The sequence below is a fragment of the Leopardus geoffroyi genome, chromosome C3, assembly GCF_018350155.1.
Source record: "Leopardus geoffroyi isolate Oge1 chromosome C3, O.geoffroyi_Oge1_pat1.0, whole genome shotgun sequence".
In the NCBI taxonomy this organism is placed as follows: Eukaryota; Metazoa; Chordata; class Mammalia; order Carnivora; family Felidae; genus Leopardus; species Leopardus geoffroyi.
Genome location: NC_059338.1, coordinates 21,066,107 through 21,086,114, shown reverse-complemented (window position 1 = coordinate 21,086,114; position 20,008 = coordinate 21,066,107). Strand labels below are relative to the sequence as shown.

At 36.8% G+C, this 20,008-nt stretch overlaps 1 protein-coding gene and 1 long non-coding RNA gene across 3 annotated transcripts in view; one reads left to right on the top strand and one right to left on the bottom strand.

The window, feature by feature from the left end:
• LOC123586740 overlaps positions 1 to 20,008 on the top strand; it is a 360,359-nt gene that overhangs the window by 167,426 nt on the left and 172,925 nt on the right. The gene's annotated exons all lie outside the window — the stretch shown is intronic.
• On the bottom strand, positions 2,276 to 6,551 carry RGS1 (regulator of G protein signaling 1). 2 transcript variants are annotated; one of them, XM_045456125.1, is made up of 5 exons: positions 6,320 to 6,551; positions 5,830 to 5,910; positions 5,345 to 5,409; positions 3,873 to 4,036; positions 2,276 to 3,108 (listed from the first exon to the last, which is right to left on the bottom strand). In XM_045456125.1, exons 1-5 carry the CDS (start codon positions 6,454 to 6,456, stop codon positions 2,923 to 2,925), a joined length of 633 nt encoding a protein of 210 aa, XP_045312081.1. In that variant the 5' UTR covers positions 6,457 to 6,551; the 3' UTR covers positions 2,276 to 2,922. The 2 variants fall into 2 exon arrangements, with proteins under 2 accessions (XP_045312081.1, XP_045312082.1); XM_045456126.1 differs by having other exon boundaries at positions 5,345 to 5,406.

Below are 20,008 nucleotides of genomic sequence, written 5' to 3'. Positions count from 1 at the left end.
TTTTTGTTCATTTTTATTTGGTTTTCTTTGAAAATGAGAAGGTGTCTTAGATGTTTGTTTTGACCATCTGGCCAAAAACTGGATGGCTGTTTAACATGGCATCTTAACAAGACAAAGACCAGAAGCATTTATTTTGTGACCAGTGTGTGTCTTGGACAGTTGCACTTCTCATGCCTCGAAGTCTGAAGGGCCTGGACTATTTAATGTGACAGTAGTACTGGAAATAGAAGCAGAGTGTCTTGTGTTTATGTGGACTCACTCAGTTCATATCCATTAGACAGTGAAAATAACTACATAGTGATGGAAGATTTTAGAAAACCTTTGCGGACGAGTTATTCTATCCGGGCCTTGAATAATTGGCTGGATTTTGAAAACTGGGAGGAGGGAAGCAAAGGCATTTTAGATGGATAGTAGAAATTAACCAAAAGCCTGGAGATAGTGAAGCCCAGGACTCATTCAAGAAAAGACCATCCAGTATGACATGAAGGTAAGAAAGTAACCAGAGAGGAGCAATGGGAATTATACCATCAAAGTCTAACTGAGAGTGTTTTCAATTGAAGAAAGAGAAATTTGAACTTATTCTATATGTTATGAGAAATGACACGGTCAAATCAGAAGGGGATGTTTGTGGCTATTCAGAGGACGGATTGAAGAGAAGAGGCTGGCAGAGGGAAAACAAGGCACATGAGTTAGCAAGCAATGAGAGCCTAAGGCAGTGGTTATAGAGAAAGAGCAGGTGATATGCCACCTCCCCACACTGGTGGTGGAAGGAAGATTGGCAGAACTTGGTGATGGAATGAGTAAGGAAGAGAAATACTTGATTATTACTATTGTTGTAAACCTGAATTCTTCCTAAGCTTCTCTTACGATGTGATCTGCTCAACCATGGAACAAAGCTTAAGATGGAGCCAATATGGATTCTATTCCATGGAAACACAAGAGTAATACTTTTAAAATATCATTGCGTATTGCCCCATACTTTAGCTCTGGACCTGATGACTGGGTAAGCCTATATTGAGGATATCCATCATATTTCACTGTGGTTTTTGGGGGCTGATTATTCAGTAAGATATGAAACACAAGCACATGGGAAGATACAGCTATGTGCTAGCATGTGCATCATCTGGGTTATTTTTCTGCTCTCTGTAGGTGATCCCTATAGAGTAGTCTTACTTTCATATTTGACACTTTGGAAGACTATTTACAGACTTGAGTGATTTAGGAAATGTGTTCTGGTCAGTGGGGGGCAGTGTCACATCGCAGAAAGAGCAGTCAGATTTCTGTGCAATCCCTGGGAGTGTGATTTTCACTTAATCTTAGGGTTCCCAACCCTGAATTATCTTTTGAATCACCTGGGATTTCTTTCTAAAGTATAGATTTTCATACCCTATCCCTTGGAGACTCTGATTCAGTCAATTTGGCATAAGGTCTGAAAAAGGTGTTTTTTGTTTTTTTTTTTTTTTGTTCTGTTTTGTTTTCTTAAACATCCTAAGTAATTTTGATAACTAAATTTGAAAACTAGTGGTTTAATCTGAGTCTCAACTTTCATAGGATTGAGTTTTATAAACTTTCAATTACAATAAAATCTCAACTGTTAATGAAGTTACTTCTTGAAATAACTATTCTATTCCCTTTTAAAAGGCTTCTTCAGTCACCTGGGTGGCTCAGTTGATTAAGCGGCTGACTTCCCTCACGTCATGATCTCATGGTTTGTGGGTTTGAGGCCTACTTTGAGCCCCCCATAGGGCTGTGGTGTGAAGCCTGCTTGGGATTCTGGCTCTCTCTCTTCTCTCTCTGGCCCTCCCTCACTCACAGTTTCTGTCTTTCAAAATACATAAATAACTATATATGTGTGTATATATATATGCATGTGTGTGTACACACACACACGCATATATATAGTTCAAATAGTTCACATATATTCAAATAGTTCATCTATATTCAAATAGATGAGAAATTGAAGAAGTCATATATATATAGATAGATAGATAGATAATTACTGCATATATATATGACTTCTTCAATTTCTCATCTATTTGAATCTTGACCATATGAGAACATGTTTGTTTGATTTTTATGCATTGTGATAACAAAGAGAAAACCAATGAACTTTGTCTAATAGATACATATAATACATAAATATAGGATTAATTGTATGATAGTTTTAGTTGTTGAAGAGATGATAGAAAGTAGAAAGACACTTGCTTGAATTTTTGTTAAATCTGAGGAATAAATACCAGTTTTTAAAAACAGCAAATAAATGTAAACAGAAATTGCTTCTATATATTTTTAATACAAAACTCATTTATTACTGACACTGTGAAATTTACAATTTCTGACTTCCCAGTTTTAAGAGCAACAGCTTAAGTTAATACATTGTTTTCTTCTTCATCTCTTTCCAGTCAAAAACAAACCAAAAAAAATAAAACAACACCAAAAACCCTTTGGCATGAAAAATAGCAACGGTGGTTTCGAACACATATTTTCCAAACAGTCATCCAAGTTAAAGACTTGTTAGCAGCTCAATAAATCTCTATATAATAATATGTAGCATAAATATAAGCTGACCTTGAAGCTTATAGCATGTTTTAATCAGTTTCAAAATCTTTATTCACAGTTTCTGTGTAACTGGACTTTCCCAGCCTTCTCAGTTCTGAGAGATTTTTCTGATATGTCCACTGTATAAAGGAGACAGTACCACAGTGTCTCCTTCCTTTTACTGTCTCTTGGGTTTCATCTTGCTCATGTTTCTTCGATCCTGAGCCTGGATAACTTCCATGTGAATCCATGTTGAATCATTTGTTCTTCCCCTGGGCCTGTGGAGTCACTCAAAAGGGCCAGGTTGTTCACCCAGGGAGCCATTAAGTGGCACATTCCTTCTGTCCTCGAAACCATCTTCATTTCTCTCCAGCTAGGAACTGATCACTTTAGACTATTAGCCTGAAGGTCATTCAGCAGATTTAAGTAAATATTTGATTTGAGAAATCTGGGGTAAGAGTCTTTTTCCATAAGAGTATATATAATTTTTTGGGCTTCATCAAAACACGTTGGTGTTGGTGCTTTAATCTTCTTGGCTGTAGATTCTCGAGTGCGAAAGTCAATATTGATCTAAAAACAAATACTCACTAGTTAATATGCACTTCCAATTTATTGCACATTTTATGATGTAACTATGTTTGTTGAAGCACCTCAAGACAATGGCGTTAAGCCCTCGTTTATATCAGTTCAAGTATCTCTTAAATGCCTATTCTAAACCAGCCCTACACTGGATGTGAAGGAGGTAAGAAGAAATATCCTCTCAAAATTCTTTGTTCCAAGTTAGCTTATAGTATAGTTGGGAGATGCAAAAGAGGCAGGCGTGAAAAATTTAAATGTCCATACAAGGTGATACATGCATCAGAAAAAGTGATATGGTCATTTAAAATGTATAGGAGAGGACACTTTGTGTAGCTATTTTTTGCTTGAACCAAGAATATTTCATGGGAAGGTGGGTACATTACTAAGTGAAAATATTTCTGCTGCTGCAATTGTGTGTGTGATACATACTAATCTGTGTTTTATCCTAATGTAAGATGAGCATCTCATTAAGGACATTCTGATATGCAATTCTGGCTAATAATACTGGTAGTCCTACCCACCCCCTGTCACATTAGCTAATTTTGCAAAATCAGTCTTTTCATCCTACTGTCTTCAAATATACATAAATATAGAAAATTAGATTATTATTGCACTGAAGTATATGAACATACCTAAGTACTTAACAATGAAATTATGACACTTAAAAAAGATGTAATCTTGCTATGTGTGTGGAATGCTATTTCTGCATCTAAGTTCCTTAAACATAAACTGGTGGTAATGAAGATAATACTCACTTGTTTAGCAGCATCTGAATGCACAAATGCTTTATATATTTTCTCTGCTTTGCAATGCAAAAGATCAGACTCTGTTTTTTTATAGTCTTCACAAGCCAGCCAGAACTCAATGTTCTCCTCACTGAACTCAGACTTCAGGAAACTTCCAAAGACATCTTGACCAACTAAAAAGACAGGGGGGGGGTGGTGATCTAATTAAATTAATTGAGCCGGTAAATGAATACAAGAAAAATACTATTGCATTGCCTATGCACAAAGGTAAGAGATGGCTAATGCTGAAATAGCTGTGTCATAATTTATAGAGATGGGAAGGCCTCAGAGGTTCTTTCATTTATAGTTTATCTGGGGCCAAACAAACCTATCCACAGTCACACAGCTACTTAGTGATCTATAGAACTGTGTTTTGCTTCCATCTGTTAATTAAGTTAAAATTCTGCTCTTGTGATTACAAAATAATCTCTTTTCTTATAAATACTAACTCCTAACCAGACTGTAGAGTATTTTAGGAAAGCAAACATTGACGAAAGTCATTAACATCATGTTCATCATTACCAAATATAATTTCCCCATCCAATTCTTATTAGTCAGAAAATGTGCTGATGTGCTGATTATATTTGCTCGTGTTACTGAGGCTTTTAATTGGGCCATTTCTATGCCATTTATTTATTTGGCTGGATTGTAAACTAAGTCAGATAATAAGATGGATGAAGGATATTGAACAACTTGACCCCCAAGCAAGGATTCTGGAGACCACTCTGCTCACCCATACCTCTGAGCAAGGTCTTAATCCCAAGAGAACTCTGATGCCTATGATTGGGGAAAGGCAAGCTGATTTCATTCTTTACCTTGTCTTATCAGAAACTCCCCATCAAGACTGTTTAAAAATTGTTCTAATCCTATCTGTGTTATCATATATCATGTTATATATAATGCAATTATGTATTATGTGTCTCAACTTCCTTCAAGGCAACAAGGCACTGTGCCCTTGTTTTTTAATCCTTGGTGCTTCTAAAATGCCTGCCACTTAAAAGTGAGCTAAATGAGTAAATTAATGAATGTATGGATAATACAGTAGTTAATTGAATGAATCCCACTTCTTACATCCAACAGTTACAAAAATACATTCTATAGGTAGCTTTCAGAATGGCAGTTCACATGTTGAGATGTTTGGTTTATATTAAAAAACTTGAAACTTCAGAACCTCAGCATAATTTTAAATTTCATTCCTGTAATGACTCAAGGGAATACCTAATCGTCTTGGCAAATTTGTCCAAAGGATAGTGGCAGAACTGAGTACCAGGTCGTTACACTACAATGAGACATAATATACTGAAGCTATTAGTGACTACAGAAAAACTATAATACAACTTTTCACACACTCTTCTATCCAGAAGACAATATGTTATTGAAGTCATTCAATGTATTAGTGTATTGAGCTAAACCCAAAACATTTAGCAGTTAATCACACTTACTTTGGTTTGCAAGTAGTTTTTCCAGAGATTGAGACCACTGCATTACTTCATTAGCAGAGAGTCTACTGGGGACAAAATTTACATAAATTAGTGAACTTTTTTGTGTAATCACAAATAAAATCAGAATGGCTGCTATATTTTGGTAATTCCACAAACTAAGATTCTAGTTCTATAATTTTTTAAAAAAATTTGTCTGTAAGAAAACAAAACTTCCCTTAAAATTACTATAGATATGAAAAATATCTACCAACAAAGTATGAAGAAATCCAAATACATATACTCCAGCAGTATAATAAATTGCAAATTATGTACACACATGTTGACATTTTGTTTACATTCGTACTAAGTAGTCTACTCTTATTTGGCTGGTTACTTAAAAGAAATGAAATCTAGTATGTGCAATATTAATCACTTGCTAGAATATAGAGCTAGCTAATGCATAGACTACTCTTAAAAAGAAAAGTCAGCAGTATTAATGTACATACATGTCTTTGGACTTAGAAGATTTCATTCCAGACTCTGGGTGTGGGATCATAGATCTCAGGTATGCTTTCATATCCATCCCACTACAAAAGACACAAATATGAATATTCATATTTCCTTAGTAGAATACATATTATTTGTAAAAGGAGCATGAAATAAACTTCTCAAGGAACAAGGCAATAATAAAAATTGTTGTTATAACATTTTGCTGTATTAAGATTGAGCTAATTTTTATGAGCCAAAGTCTGCAAAAATTTCCATGTAATTTAATGGCCTATCATGATTTATTTTTTAGACACACACACACACACACACACACACACACACACACATATATATATATATATATATATATATATATATATACAACAGCTAATTTCTCTGATCTAGTTAAGCTAACTGCTCATATTTTCTTCTATTCATTCTCAATCCTTCTGCCATTAAAGATAATCTAAGTCAAAATCCACAAAGTGACACACAAAATGAACTTACAAAGTCTTTGGCCTCTTTTTTTGAGTTTTGTCATCTAGAAGTGAATGGTCAGTTTCTTTCAATTCCTTTGGATTAGCAGAGAAGAACATCCCTGGCATTTTGTTTAACCTTGGCGTGGAGATTGCTGCTGCTCGCATAGTCCTCACTCCGTAAATATCTGCTGGTCAACGTCTGGGCGGCTTTATATAGTAAAGGCAGACAGGCTCGTGCTGTTCAAATGAGTCTGTTTATCAAGTGATGTTACCACAGACACTGGAAGTTCCCCCTTTCTTGGTGTGTTATGACGTGTATCTTGAAAAGAAAAAAAAAGGAAAGAAGCATGCAGTGATGTCTTGTGGTTGAAACTTAACCAAATGAGAACAGGTCACTTGATTAAAAAGAAAGAGAAAATTTAACCTACAGAGGCACACACATATATACCACATGTCTAAAGTATTCGCAGCATCAACCTTTGGTTCTAGGGGATGCTTGTTTCCTCATAAAAAATTGCACATTTCAATAAGATAGTTCATTTGGCGTATTTATTGTATCATATACAAATTCAGTACTAGAGATGTATATCCTCAATGCTTTGAATAGTCCCTGACTACAAAATTCATCTGATCACAATATTTGATAAAGTTCTTTTTTCCTTTCAGAAAGCAGTGTAAAATAAAATACCTTTTATCTGGGGCTCTTGGGTAGCTCAGTTGGTTGACTGTCCGACTTCCGCTCAGGTCATGATCTCATAGTTGGTGAGTTTGAGCCCCACATCAGGCTCTGTGCTGACAGCTCAGAGCCAGGAACCTGCTTCAGATTCTGTGTCTCCCTCTCTCTCTGCCCCTCCTATGCTCATGCTGTCTCTCTCACAAATATATATATATATATATATATATATATATATATAGGTAGGAAGAAAATATATCTTGAATTTTTCCCACTTCCGTGACAAGAAATTTCCGTGTTAGCATTTTCCAAGCTGTGTGCTAGACATTCTACTGGTGATATACAAGATGATTTTAAGGGGTCCATGAATATTAATTTTTATTAAGAATATAATATATCAAACTGATTTTGTGTATTTTACTGCATTAAACTATTACTGCAATTAAAACTATAAGGACATGAAGTATAGTTAGTACAATAATATAATGTCATGTAAATACGTTGATCCTAAAGTATCATATTGTATCGAAGGAAAACTGCGTGTGGTAAAATGAGTAAGAGTATATCTGGACATCCCAATAATGTGCGCTTCTTAGGTGATGATCTTCCAACTTTTGGCAGTATCTCTGGAGAGAGCCAGTCTAGCTTTAATTAAAATTAAGGATTTAAAAAAACAAACCTTAAACCCAATGAATTAGGTGACAAGGAAGAAGGGTTAATGCAATGTAAGCTTTTATAGAGTTTGTATACACAGTGTGTTTATAGTGTCCAGTTTAACATAACCCTCCTTTGGTTCTTGCCCCTGAAAAGACAAAATAAATTTTTAGAGAGGTTTCTGATGGTATTATGTAAATTTGACAAAAAGAAGGGCGTATTACTTTTCCTATCTTGGTTCTATCATCAGGATAAAATATAATTGAAAAGATCACATTTATAATATTTCAAAATTCACTTATTACACAGTCATGAATATATATATTACATTGTATGGGCAAGCATCATTTAATGTTTGAAAGATAGCATGATGCAGAAAGAGAGCTAGTGAGATGAGGTGGCCACTTTGAAAGTGACCCAAACAAAATCGATGGGGCTTAAAGGCTAATGACGGAAAGGCATTTACTTGTATATTTCCTGTGGTTCAGTCCATATTTACTTTTCTGTTAAAATGTTCAATATTGCTCACGTTTATCTGATAACTTCTGATTTCTCTAGATAATTGTGGGTAAGCTATGTTAAAAAAATAATTTAACATTATTTTTAATGGCCTGCTATTATTAGTATTATCCAAATATACTGACAATATCCAAAGTATGTTTCTGCAACAATATTTCCTTTGGATGTGAATTAATAATATTAAGACAACAATAACAGCAGCAGCAGCAAAGTTTATGCAGCCACATAGGTTGGGGAAATAATGGAGTTAAGGTTAAATAAGGTTCTTAAATCGTCAAGGCAGATCTTTTCAGAGCCTTTAACACACATTTGTCAATTTTTAAAAGGAGGGTAGAATATGCGACAGTTTCCTAACATTTTTGAAAACTGAACTCTCATTAGGTAGGGAAGATAGTCTTCAGGAACAATATTCTCTGGATAGATTAGGAAACTCTGGTCTGAGATAAAAATAAAAAGTCGCCCCATAGATTAATAATTCCTTTAAATCTCTAATTTTTTGCTACCTAAATATTGACTTTTGGGCTCAAGCATTTGTAAGCAAGTACAATTGCATGCTTCCAGCCCAGATGGAGAATTAAACTCCTGATAGAAGGGTCCTTCTGAAATTCCTATGTCACAATCGGCTGTTGGATCCAACTCTGGCACAATAATGTAGCTGCTCTCTCAAAGGCTGCTTGCTAGATATGCAAAGCATATATGTGCCAGAGCTAGGCAAATTTGGCGAGGCTGCATCAGCAAGGACCCATGAGTCCATGGCAGGGCATTGAAAGTTCTTTATGAATCATACAGTGGCACTGTCTGGCCCCTCTTTGTGAAATTCATTGAGAAAAGACAAATGGTCAAATAGGAACTTAACTATTTCCATCCCTTTGGTTGAAACTGTAGAGGGTTTAATAAAAACCAATAGAAGAAACAGTGGCTCTCATAAACGTAATCTTATTTGAATATTTCCTCTGTGAAACTGCGTATAAGTAACTAAGTTGGAGTCTTAAGAAAAGGAATACTTCATGTGGTCTTAGTGTTATTTAAAAAAAATTGAGAGATGTTAGTTATAGAGCATTTTAGGTTTACAGGAAAATCAAGAGGAAAGTACAGAGAGTTCCCACATACTCTCTCCCTTCCCCATAGGCTTCCCCACCATCAACATCCCGCATCACTGTGTGTGGTATGTTTGTTCATGAACCTACACTGATACATCATTATCACCCAAAGTCCTTAGTTTACATTTTGGCTTCCTCTAATGGTATAGGTTTTGACAAATGTATAATGACATGTATCCACCATTATAGGATCATACCGAATAGTTTCCCTGCCCTAAAAATCCCAGTGTTATGTTCTAAAATGTGGAGGAGATTGGTTAAAAAAAATTCTGATTATGGCTGTCAATTTTAATGGGGAAAATTTTAATCTTTGCTAAGTTTATTTTACATTTTGGTTCCAAACACTCCAATCACCTGAATCCTAGTAGGGAGGGCTTTGATCTATGACTTTTTCAAATTTTATATTGATTAAACAGATTTTAATCCTTTATAATATTCCTGAAATTTTTGTAAACATTAGGAATTATGGGGAAAAGGACAAAAATGAGTATGAGATTATATCTTAAAAATAAAAATGTTTAAAATGTCATTAAAGTCAGTGACATGATGGGGCGCCTGGTGGCTCATTTGGTTGAGCATTTGACTTCGGCTCAAGTCATGATTTCACTGTTCATGGCTTCCAGCTCCATGTCAAGCTCTGTGCTGACAGCTCATAGCCTGGAGCCTGCTTTGGATTCTGTGTCTCCCCCTTTCTGCCCCTCCTCTGCTCACGTTCTGTCTGTCTCTCTCTTAAAAATAAACATTAAAAAAAAAAGGTCAGTGACATGAACAGAAATTTTGATTCATAAAAACAAAATGTCTTGATTTGACAAATTTTAATTGCACTCCTGCAATGTATCAGATGTAGGTACAGCAAATAGAAAGATGAATGAATCTCTGTCCTAAGGGATTTACAGTAGAGTACTGCAGACATGTATTTAAGTAAGTAATCAAAGTGAAAAGTGCCATCAGAGAGGAATATATAAGAGGAGTGATATTAACTCTGGATGTGTGGGACAGGAAGAAAAAAATGCTGTTACCATTACAAACCAGCAAGTACCTTTTCTCTGCCCATTTCTTCATTCCAGGTCAACACCCCTTGGAAAGTACAAAAGACTGAAATGGGGAAACTGGTCTTCAGCAAGTAGACACCTCTTACATGCATACAGATGATGGAAGAATGGATCCCATATGTAAACACAAAGCTCTGCAGAGGTTAAAAGTGACTCTGAAAGACTTTGTTGAATTAGTATAATCACTCAGTGGTCAGGGAATTAAGACAAAGGCTCACTACTTTTTGGGCTCCTGCAACATCCAGGTTTATATGTTTCAGCTACATTTCATAGAGTTTATTTGAAAAGCATCAACAAAGGAGAATTTGGAAAGATTTTGTTCTCTATGTCTATGTAGAGTGAAAGAATTAAGCATTTTAGATTTGCTTATGGTTTTATTCTCTAAATGAAGAAATCAGCTGATAAGTTTTAGTAAGATATTTGCAACTTGGTGAAATCCAGTGATCTCAGTAAATGCAAACTGAGCAAGATAAGAATCTAGTTTCTTTTTCTCTCTGTTCTAATCTACTTATAGTCAACACCAGACACCTCCTTTCTATAATATAAGTGATTATAAGAAAATCAAATCTGAGGCCTTCAGTGAACTAGGCTCATGTGATTCTAGAAAACTCATTCACCATAGAGCTCATCTTAACAATAAAGTTCTCATTAATCGGCTCATTTTTGCTTCATTCTTGAATGTACTAAAGATTAATATTTGATTAATATTATCTCTGATATACTTCCTCCACATTGGGCTCATTTCATTTATTATCACCCTATGATTTATAATCATTTCAACAAGGGAAAGTAGTCCTATCAGACTCTATTTGACTATGCTTTGCAAACAAAATTTGCAAGTACTGAAGCAAGTGTCTTGTTCCTGAGTTGAAATAAATGGAAAACTAAATGCTATAAGAACATTGACACATTATTTGCAGTTGGACTGGAATGATATGTTACATAAGACAGGACATAAATGCAAAAGCAGAGATATTCAAAGGTCAGCATGGAGAGGCAATCTGTGAAAACAAAGTTGTTTTTTTTTTAATTTAAATTCAAGTAAGTTAACATACATTGTAGTCTTGGCTTCAGAAGTAGAACCCAGTGACTCATGTCTTACATGAGACACCCAGTGCTCATACCTAAAAGTGCCCTCCTTAGAGCCTAGCACCCATTTAGCCCATTCCCCCCATCATCTCCCCTCCAGCCACCCTCAGTTTGTTCTCTGTATTTAAGAGTCTCTTATGGTTTGCCTCCCTCTCTGTTTTTATCTTATTTTTGCTTCCCTTCCCCTATGTTCATCTGTTTTGTTTCTCAAATTCTACATATGAGTGAAATCATATATTTGTCTTTCTCTGGCTGACTTATTTCACTTAGCATAATACCCTCTAGTTCCATCCATGTTGTTGCAAATGGCAAGATTTCATTCTTTTTCATCACCAAGTAGTATTCCATCGTGTGTGTGTGTGTGTGTGTGTGTGTGTGTGTGTGTATATATATATATATATATATATATATATGGTATATATATATACCACATCTTTATCCACTCAGCTGTCAACGGACATTTGGCGTCTTTCCATAATTTGGCTATTGATAGTGTTGCTATACTGGTGCAGCCACTCTGGAAAACAGTATGGAGGTTCCTCAAAAATTAAAAATAGAACTACCCTACAACCCAGCAATTGCACTACTAGGAGGTACATATACAAAGGATACAAAAATGCTGATTCGAAGGGACACAAAACAGTATTTTTTAATTATTAGGGAACAACTTCAATAAATGACTGTGTTAATTTCTCAAGTTTCTTTTTTCTAAAGTTTATTTATTATGAGAGAGACAGAGACAGCGCGAGTGGGGGAGGGGCAGAGAGAGGGAGACAGAGAATCACAAGCAGGTTCCGTGCTGTCAGCTCAGAGTCCGACATGGGGCTTGAATCATGAAACCATGAGATCATGACCTGAGCTGAACTGACTGACTGAACCACCCAGGTGCCCCTATTTCTCAAATTTCTAATAACACTATTTCAGCGATTTGCCTTTGCTTTTACTATACATTATAGTGGTTAACAGCAGTGACTAATTTGCTTTGTTTTCTCCATTAATTATATAATTTTTCTAGAAAAACCTATCAAGTTTGCCTGATACGCTTTGTTCTTTCCGAAACTACAGCACTTATTTCTCATGACCCCATTGACTATTTTCTTCATGTCTTTTCTGATGTTTTGCGTGTGTGTGTGTGTGTGTGTGTGTGCGCGCGCGTGCGTGTGTGTATTTATTTATAACAAGTATTGATGTCAAACTTACAGGATATTTATTTTATAATAAATGTCATACACTCAAATCATGTTCTTCCTACTTTAGAAAACACCTTAATCAATACATAGTGGCTACTTTAGCATGATTCTACTATTACTGTAGGTACATGTGGTCTGGTGTTCCAGTGTTCCTGTGTCTGCCCTAGGTCCTCTTCAAATAGGCTTGATTTGTTAATTTGTTTTTTCTTTTTTTTTAATTCTTGCCTAAATGAAAGGCTTGGAGCCCAGTGAATCCTAATGATGTGGTAACCTTGCTGTGTTTCAAAAGGCTATGGGTTCAATACCAAGCTGTAACTTTGGCTTGTTTTTGTGAGCTTGATCAAATCGGCTAACTTCTTGTCAGTTTCCTCTGTATAGAAGTCAAAGGTGATCATTAAGCAACTTGCAGTGCTGGCAGTGTTGTGGGGACATCTTTGTTCCTTCTGAGATTCTATAGTGATAAAAAAAAATTACACTCAGATGGGGCTTCAGGCTGGCTCAGTCAGAAGTGCATACGACTCTTGGTCTTGGGGTCATGAGTTTGAGCCCCACGTTGGCTGTAGATATTACTTAAATAAAATTAAAAACAAAAATTAGGGGTGCCTGGGTAGCTCAGTCTGTTAAGCATTCAGCTTTGGCTCAGGTCATGATCTCGTGGTTCGTGAGTTCAAGCCCTGCATCGGGCTCTGTGCCGACAGCTCAGAGCCTGAAGCCTGTTTCAGATTCTGTGTCTCCCTCTCTCTGCCCCTCCTCCACTCACTCTCTCTCTCTCAAAAATAAACATTAAAAAATTAAAAAAACCTTATACTCATAAAAATCAGGATTTAGATAGAATTTGTGATGGGTGGTACGTTTTCCATTGTATTTTATGTTAAAGCCCTCTGTCTAGACTTCTCCCTCCTAAAGCTCAGTGAATCTGGCAGCCAAACTGTTCTAGATGCAGGGCTCCTCTTGGCATCGTATCTCGGCATGGACTGCGCCAATCTCTCAGACTGTGTCTTTCTCTATCAATATTTGTGTGTCACAAATCTTTTCTCTTAGCTAGGGCATTTCTGGAAACCAATATGTTAAACAAACGTACAAATGTATGTTCAGATGTTAATGACGTGGAAATACCACAGGCTATTTCTGCCAACCCCAATCTAATTTTGTCACCATCTGCTTTTTACAGATACTCATAGCTGGAAATACTGATCATTCCCAACTGCAGACTTTATCCAGTTTCAGTTTCCAAGCCAATCCATAATGAGACTAGCAAGAGCTAAGTTATTTCAGTTTGAATTTGAACTGGCGGAAAGTCTCCTCTGGAGTCCATTTTTAAGATAGGATCTTCATGGTAACAGATGTCAGCAACCCTATTTTGAGTATTAAGTTAGCTTGGGCAAACAGTAAAACTGGAAGCCTCATGGGGATACTAAGTAATATAGACCAGGTAAAGCTAATTGGAGAAATATGGCTGCCACCAGCTATTCACTTTCCTAAAGTGTAAATAGCCCCTCTTCTAAACTTCATATCTTGGTTTTCTTCTCCTATGTGCTTTGTTTTGTCTTTACATGGCTTTGCAGAAACAGAATGTCAGGGCAATATATTTGATGGGAACTAAAATTTAGAACAAGCTCATAATCTTGTTTTATCTTTTTTTTTTTAATTTTTTTTTTAACATTTATTTATTTTTGAGACAGAGAGAGACAGAACATGAACGGGGGAGGGGCAGAGAGAGAGGGAGACACAGAATCGGAAGCAGGCTCCAGGCTCTGAGCCATCAGCCCAGAGCCCGACGCGGGGCTCGAACTCAAGGACTGCGAGATCGTGACCTGAGCCGAAGTCGGACGCTCAACCGACTGAGCCACCCAGGTGCCCCTTGTTTTATCTTTTGTGTCAAATGATATGGGAGATCAGGAGAGATAAACTGCTATTTGCTTCTGTTATTTCATTTGTAAAAATCAGGTAACTGTTACTTTGAGAAATTTTTGTCTTTGTTTTGTCATTGTGAAGTTTTAAGTTCTATTTCATCTAGATTTGGTGTCTTCTTTTGACTCTTTGGCTTTTTCCTCTTATTGAGTCTGGTTTGACCAGGCTTTTAGTTGAGACAGTAAGATCTTAACACACCAAAAACAGTGTAGACATATTAAAAGCAGCCTGGTTTGTGGGGAAGTTTGTTCCATTTTCTTTGCCTAGGGTTTTTTTTTTTTTTCACATTTTGTTTAAGCAAGATTGAGGTATATTTGTCTTCCCCATATGAGTGAGTGGGCAATGCAAAAAAAAAAAAAAGTGAAGTGATTAGCAATGTTTGGACTAAATTATAACAGGAGGTTGGGCATAGGCAAGAAAGCAGGAAAACTAGGTCAAAATGGGATAAGGATTTGAAATGTCACAGTGGGACTGGCAATGAGTATGACCGACTCTGAAACTGATTTATCCCTCTCCTGACTTCCCTGTTCACTACACAACAGCAATTGAATCCCGACAAAACTGAAACCTCTTTAGAATATGGCAGTTGCATCATGACTTACATGATCCTATTCAATCCTGGGAACCACAGCCTTTAAAACAAATATCTTGGGGCGCCTGGGTGGCGCAGTCGGTTAAGCGTCCGACTTCAGCCAGGTCACGATCTCGCGGTCCGTGAGTTCGAGCCCCGCGTCGGGCTCTGGGCTAATGGCTCAGAGCCTGGAGCCTGTTTCCGATTCTGTGTCTCCCTCTCTCTCTGCCCCTCCCCTGTTCATGCTCTGTCTCTCTCTGTCCCAAAAATAAATAAACGTTGGAAAAAAAAAAATTAAAAAAAAAAACAAAAAAAAAAAAACAAATATCTTGTAGGTAGTTACATATTATATAATTCAAATTTGCATCTTGAAGTGAATCATTATTCACCAAGTATAGAAAATCAAAAGCATCTGAGAAGACCTAAAAAAGATCAATACATTGGGATTTTCCTTTTTATGTACCTTTCCTCCTGATCTGGGACAGTTTCAAAGACAATGGAGGCCATAGACCAGGGAAAATGTTACCGGTTGACTTTTCTTTTACTAGAAAAATTTATTTAAAAAGTATATCACTTCGGGGGTGCCTGGGTGGCTCAGTCGTTTAAGTGTCCGACACTTGGTTTCAGCTCAGGTTATGATCTCATGTTTGTGAGTTCATGCCCCACACTGGGCTTTGGACTGACAGCATGGAACCTGCTTGAGATTCTCTCTCTCTCTGTTTCTCCCTGTCCCTACCCCTGCCCCCTCCAAAATAAATAAAAATAAAAAAATAAAAATGAAAAGCATATCACTTCAGAACTATGAAAGCAGTTTTCAATTTTGGGTTATGTCTCACCTCCCCGCCCCCCCCCCCCCCCCCAGTAGAATCCATGTTCAATTATCAAATCAAATATCAGTCAATCCAGAGAAAGATCTGGTCAGCTATGGATGTCTTCAAAACCAGAATACCATCCACTTATAGAACTGCTGTAAGATTAAGATACTGATTCAGGTATGTGTGATCTCATAGATGTCTTAAGTCACCCATGATTACATCAAATTAAGGTCTGTCTTAACCACAGCCTAACTTGGTGGCAATAATTGATATTAATTGATGAATAAAACTATATCCAACATTATGTAGTTAGCAGGCCACTATCCAAATTTATTTATTCTTTCTCAGAATTGTTCTTCAGTCTCCTTTTCCTTTCCCTTTAGCTTTCCTTTCCTGCTAAACCCTTTGTATTTTTGTGCCCAAACATTTCCCTTCCCTTCCCTTCCCTTCCCTTCCCTTCCCTTCCCTTCCCTTGACTTCCCTTCCCTTCCTTCCCTTCCCTTCCTTCTTCTCTAACTTCATTGGCTTCTGAATGTGCAGATAGATTATTGTTACCTGATTTCACTGTGAAAATTTTACCTTTATTAATTGTCTTCCTTTGAGAAATTAGAACAAAACAAATCAACGTGAAGTTGAAAGCTTAGGGCTTCTGAGGGTACCATCTCCTGAGTTCCAATAGGATCTATAATCTTTCAGTCAAACTCTACAACCAAAACAGATTTCTTCTAAATAATTTTTTTGTGTGATTTTAAATAGATAATAATGGGTCTGTTCTGCTCAAATGTCCAGAACAATGTTTGGCACATATGAGGTAGTAAAAGAAGATGGCTAAAATAAGGGGTTAAGGGCTAAGACTTACATTAATTTTTTTAGGTAGTGTATTTATTGAATGCTTTGTGTAGTGATGGCTAAAATAAGGGGTTAAGGGCTAAGACTTACATTAATTTTTTTTAGGTAGTGTATTTATTGAATGCTTTGTGTATTGATGGCTAAAATAAGGGGTTAAGGGCTAAGACTTACATTGATTTTTTTAGGTAGTGTATTTATTGAATGCTCATCATGTATGCTAATAATTCTGCAAGATATTAGGGAATCTAGAGCAAATCATATTCTGGAGAGAGGCAAATAAAGGGAAATTTAAAAATGTACTAACTGTACAATGTAGGGTTAAGCTTACAATGTAGGGTATTCTGTGAGCATCAGCGGGGTCATGAAAAACATATTCACCCAACAGGTAATACTTATTAAGTACCAGTTACTCTTCTGGGCACTTTAAAAGAGGACAGACTCAGGTAGCATATGCCTTTTGCCCTTAGCTCCTTTCCTTTTTGCCATCTGCCTGGGCAGTTATGTTGCTATCAAGCAGTTTCAAAAGGATGAAAGCCAGAGGCTAAGGATACCCCAGCAGAAATATAGAAGGATCTGAGCACCTGATGCAACCAGGAAGCCACCGTTCCAGCCTGGTCAGCAGATCTCCAAGTCTCTTATACATGATAAAAAGAAAATGATCAAACTTTGAGTTTTACTATGTTATGTTCTGCTTTTAATTTTTATTATTCTAAAATATATACTCTGTGTGATTGTTGCTATTGTTGTTTTAGTTTATGTTTGTATTTGTCCTGGTTAATTTGAAGATTTGCGTTTTTGTCCTGGTGGTTACCTTTATAGCTATGACTTTATATTACACACGTTGACCTTTATTGCTTTAAATGATGTCTGTCACTGACAAGGAGTTATAATCCGTCAATATATTCTACTTTCCCTACTCCCCTCCTCTCCCTCTACGATACAATTTTGCTATATCATGTTTTCTCAGCTTGTCTCAATACCCTTAAATGCTTTCACCAGTGGAACTTGACTTATCTTTACGAAATATCATTTGACAATAAAGAGAGTAAAGAGAAGGAAAATGAGTGCATCTCCAGTTACCTCCACCCTCTTTCTCTTTCCAATATCTGCAGCTGGTGTGTCAGTCCCTGGGTGATGAGCACGTGAGGGGGTTGTGAAGGAATATGGGCTCCAGCCTTTTGTGAAGGACTTCATGCTTCAGATAGAGATGAAGCAATGAGAAGTCTCTCCCATTCTTTCAGATTGCTTTATTTAGCAATTGTGGATCACGTACTTTCTCTGCCCCCCACTAAGCCAGAAGTGTCGGCTTAGTACAGCAGGCCATCAGAGATTTCATTCAACTTTTCAAGGGGAGGTGCCCGACTCCCTGTGCAGCAGGAGCACAAAACAGGTTTCTTATGTAGAAACTGGCTGTGTGTTTGGGACTCCTCTAGATTCTAATCCACTATTTCAGCCCATGGGACCATCGAAAGTTCAGCTCACATCTTTTCCACTGTGGAGTTTTCTCTGCCTAGTCTAAAACCCTACCCTCTACCTGTGCCTGGGTGTGGCCAGGAAAATGGCTGGTGATGAAGTCCACTTATGAAGGACTCTTCCCTCTCTGAATTTTAATTCTTCTAGCTCCTTTTGCTTCTACAACAATCTACAACCTTAAAAAAAAATATGACATTTCCAAAATTATTATACTGAAAAGAAATCTGTGCCCCTGTTCATTCCAGCATTATTTACAACGGCCAAGACACAGAAACAACCTAAGTGTTTATTGATGGATGAATAAAGAAAGTGTGATCTATTTATCTATATGTAGATATGTCTATATATATCTATACACAAACACAATGGAATATTATTCAGTCATAAAAATGAAAGAATCCTGCCATCTGTGACAATGTGAATGAAACTTGGGGGCATTATGCTAAGTCAAATAAGTCGGACAGAGAAAGACAAATACTGTGTAATCTCAACTTACATGTGGAATCTAAAAAACACAAACTCATTGAAACAGAGAATAGATTGGTGGTTGCCAGAGGTGGGGTGTGGGGTGTGGGAGAAATGGGTGAAACAGTGCAAAGGCACAAACTTCCAGTTATAAGATAAATAAGCCCTGGTGATGTAAGGTACATCATGATGACTATAGTTAACAATACATTACTGTACATTTGAAAGCTAGCGACAGTAGATCTTAAGAGTCCTTATCACAAGAAAACAATTTCTATTGTTCTATGAGAGGTGATGGCTATATTTTGCAATATATATGTTTATCAAGGCACTATGTTGCACCAAAACTAATACAATGTTATATGTCAATTATATCTCCCTAAAACTGGAAAAAACAAGAAATTAGATGTTTAAATAGTAAAACTTTTAATAAGTGCTTACAGAAATAAAAAGTGAATTTTTGGTATTTTTTGTTTTTATTTTCCTAGTTGTTGTATCAGGAAGCAATGTCCTGCCACTGCCCACTCTGTTCTCAGAAACGGATTTCTGAACTCTTACAGATTCTTTGAAATTATAGATATGTACTGGGATTCCAAGCTGAATTAACTTTTCTTTCCAGTCTCAGGAAGGAAGATAGGCAGACGCTGCTATTTTATAGCCCTGGTAGGCAGTAGCATCCTTCCTACCATACTGATATTTGGGTTTGTTGGTTTCTTTATTTTTTAAGTGTTTTATTTTTGAGAGAGAGAGAGAGAGAGAGAGAGAGAGAGAGAGAGCATGAGCAGGGGAGGGGCAGAGAAAGAGAGAGAGAGGGAGACACAGAATCTGAAACAGGCTCCAGGCTCTGAGCTGTCAGCACAGAGCCCGAAGAGGGGCTCGAAGCCATGAACCATGAGATCGTGACCTGAGCCGAATTCCAACACTTAATCAACTGAGTCACCCAGGTGCCCCTCATACTGGTATTTTGAAAGAAGCACTGCTCACTGCTATCATACCACTTGCAGTGTCTTTAAACACGAGAACAGAATATGTTGTGAAGCTTAAATAACAAATGTAGAAAGGGGAGATAAGCAGATTATAGAAACGCCTCAGTGTTGTACTGAACTTACTGTTCTAAACACACGCCAGGACCCAAGTCAGATGTGTCTGCTTATTAAAACTCACTTTTTCTCCCCACCCCTACTTCCAGCTCCTGAGAAAATTGATCATATTGAGCAGTATGATTAGGAAAATTTTATCATTTAATCTTTAAAGCAATTTATGAGGCATATATATTATTATTCCCCTTTTAGGTAAGGAAATGAAGGCTCAAGGGGATTAAGTAATGGACCCAGGATCACACAACTAATACGTGGT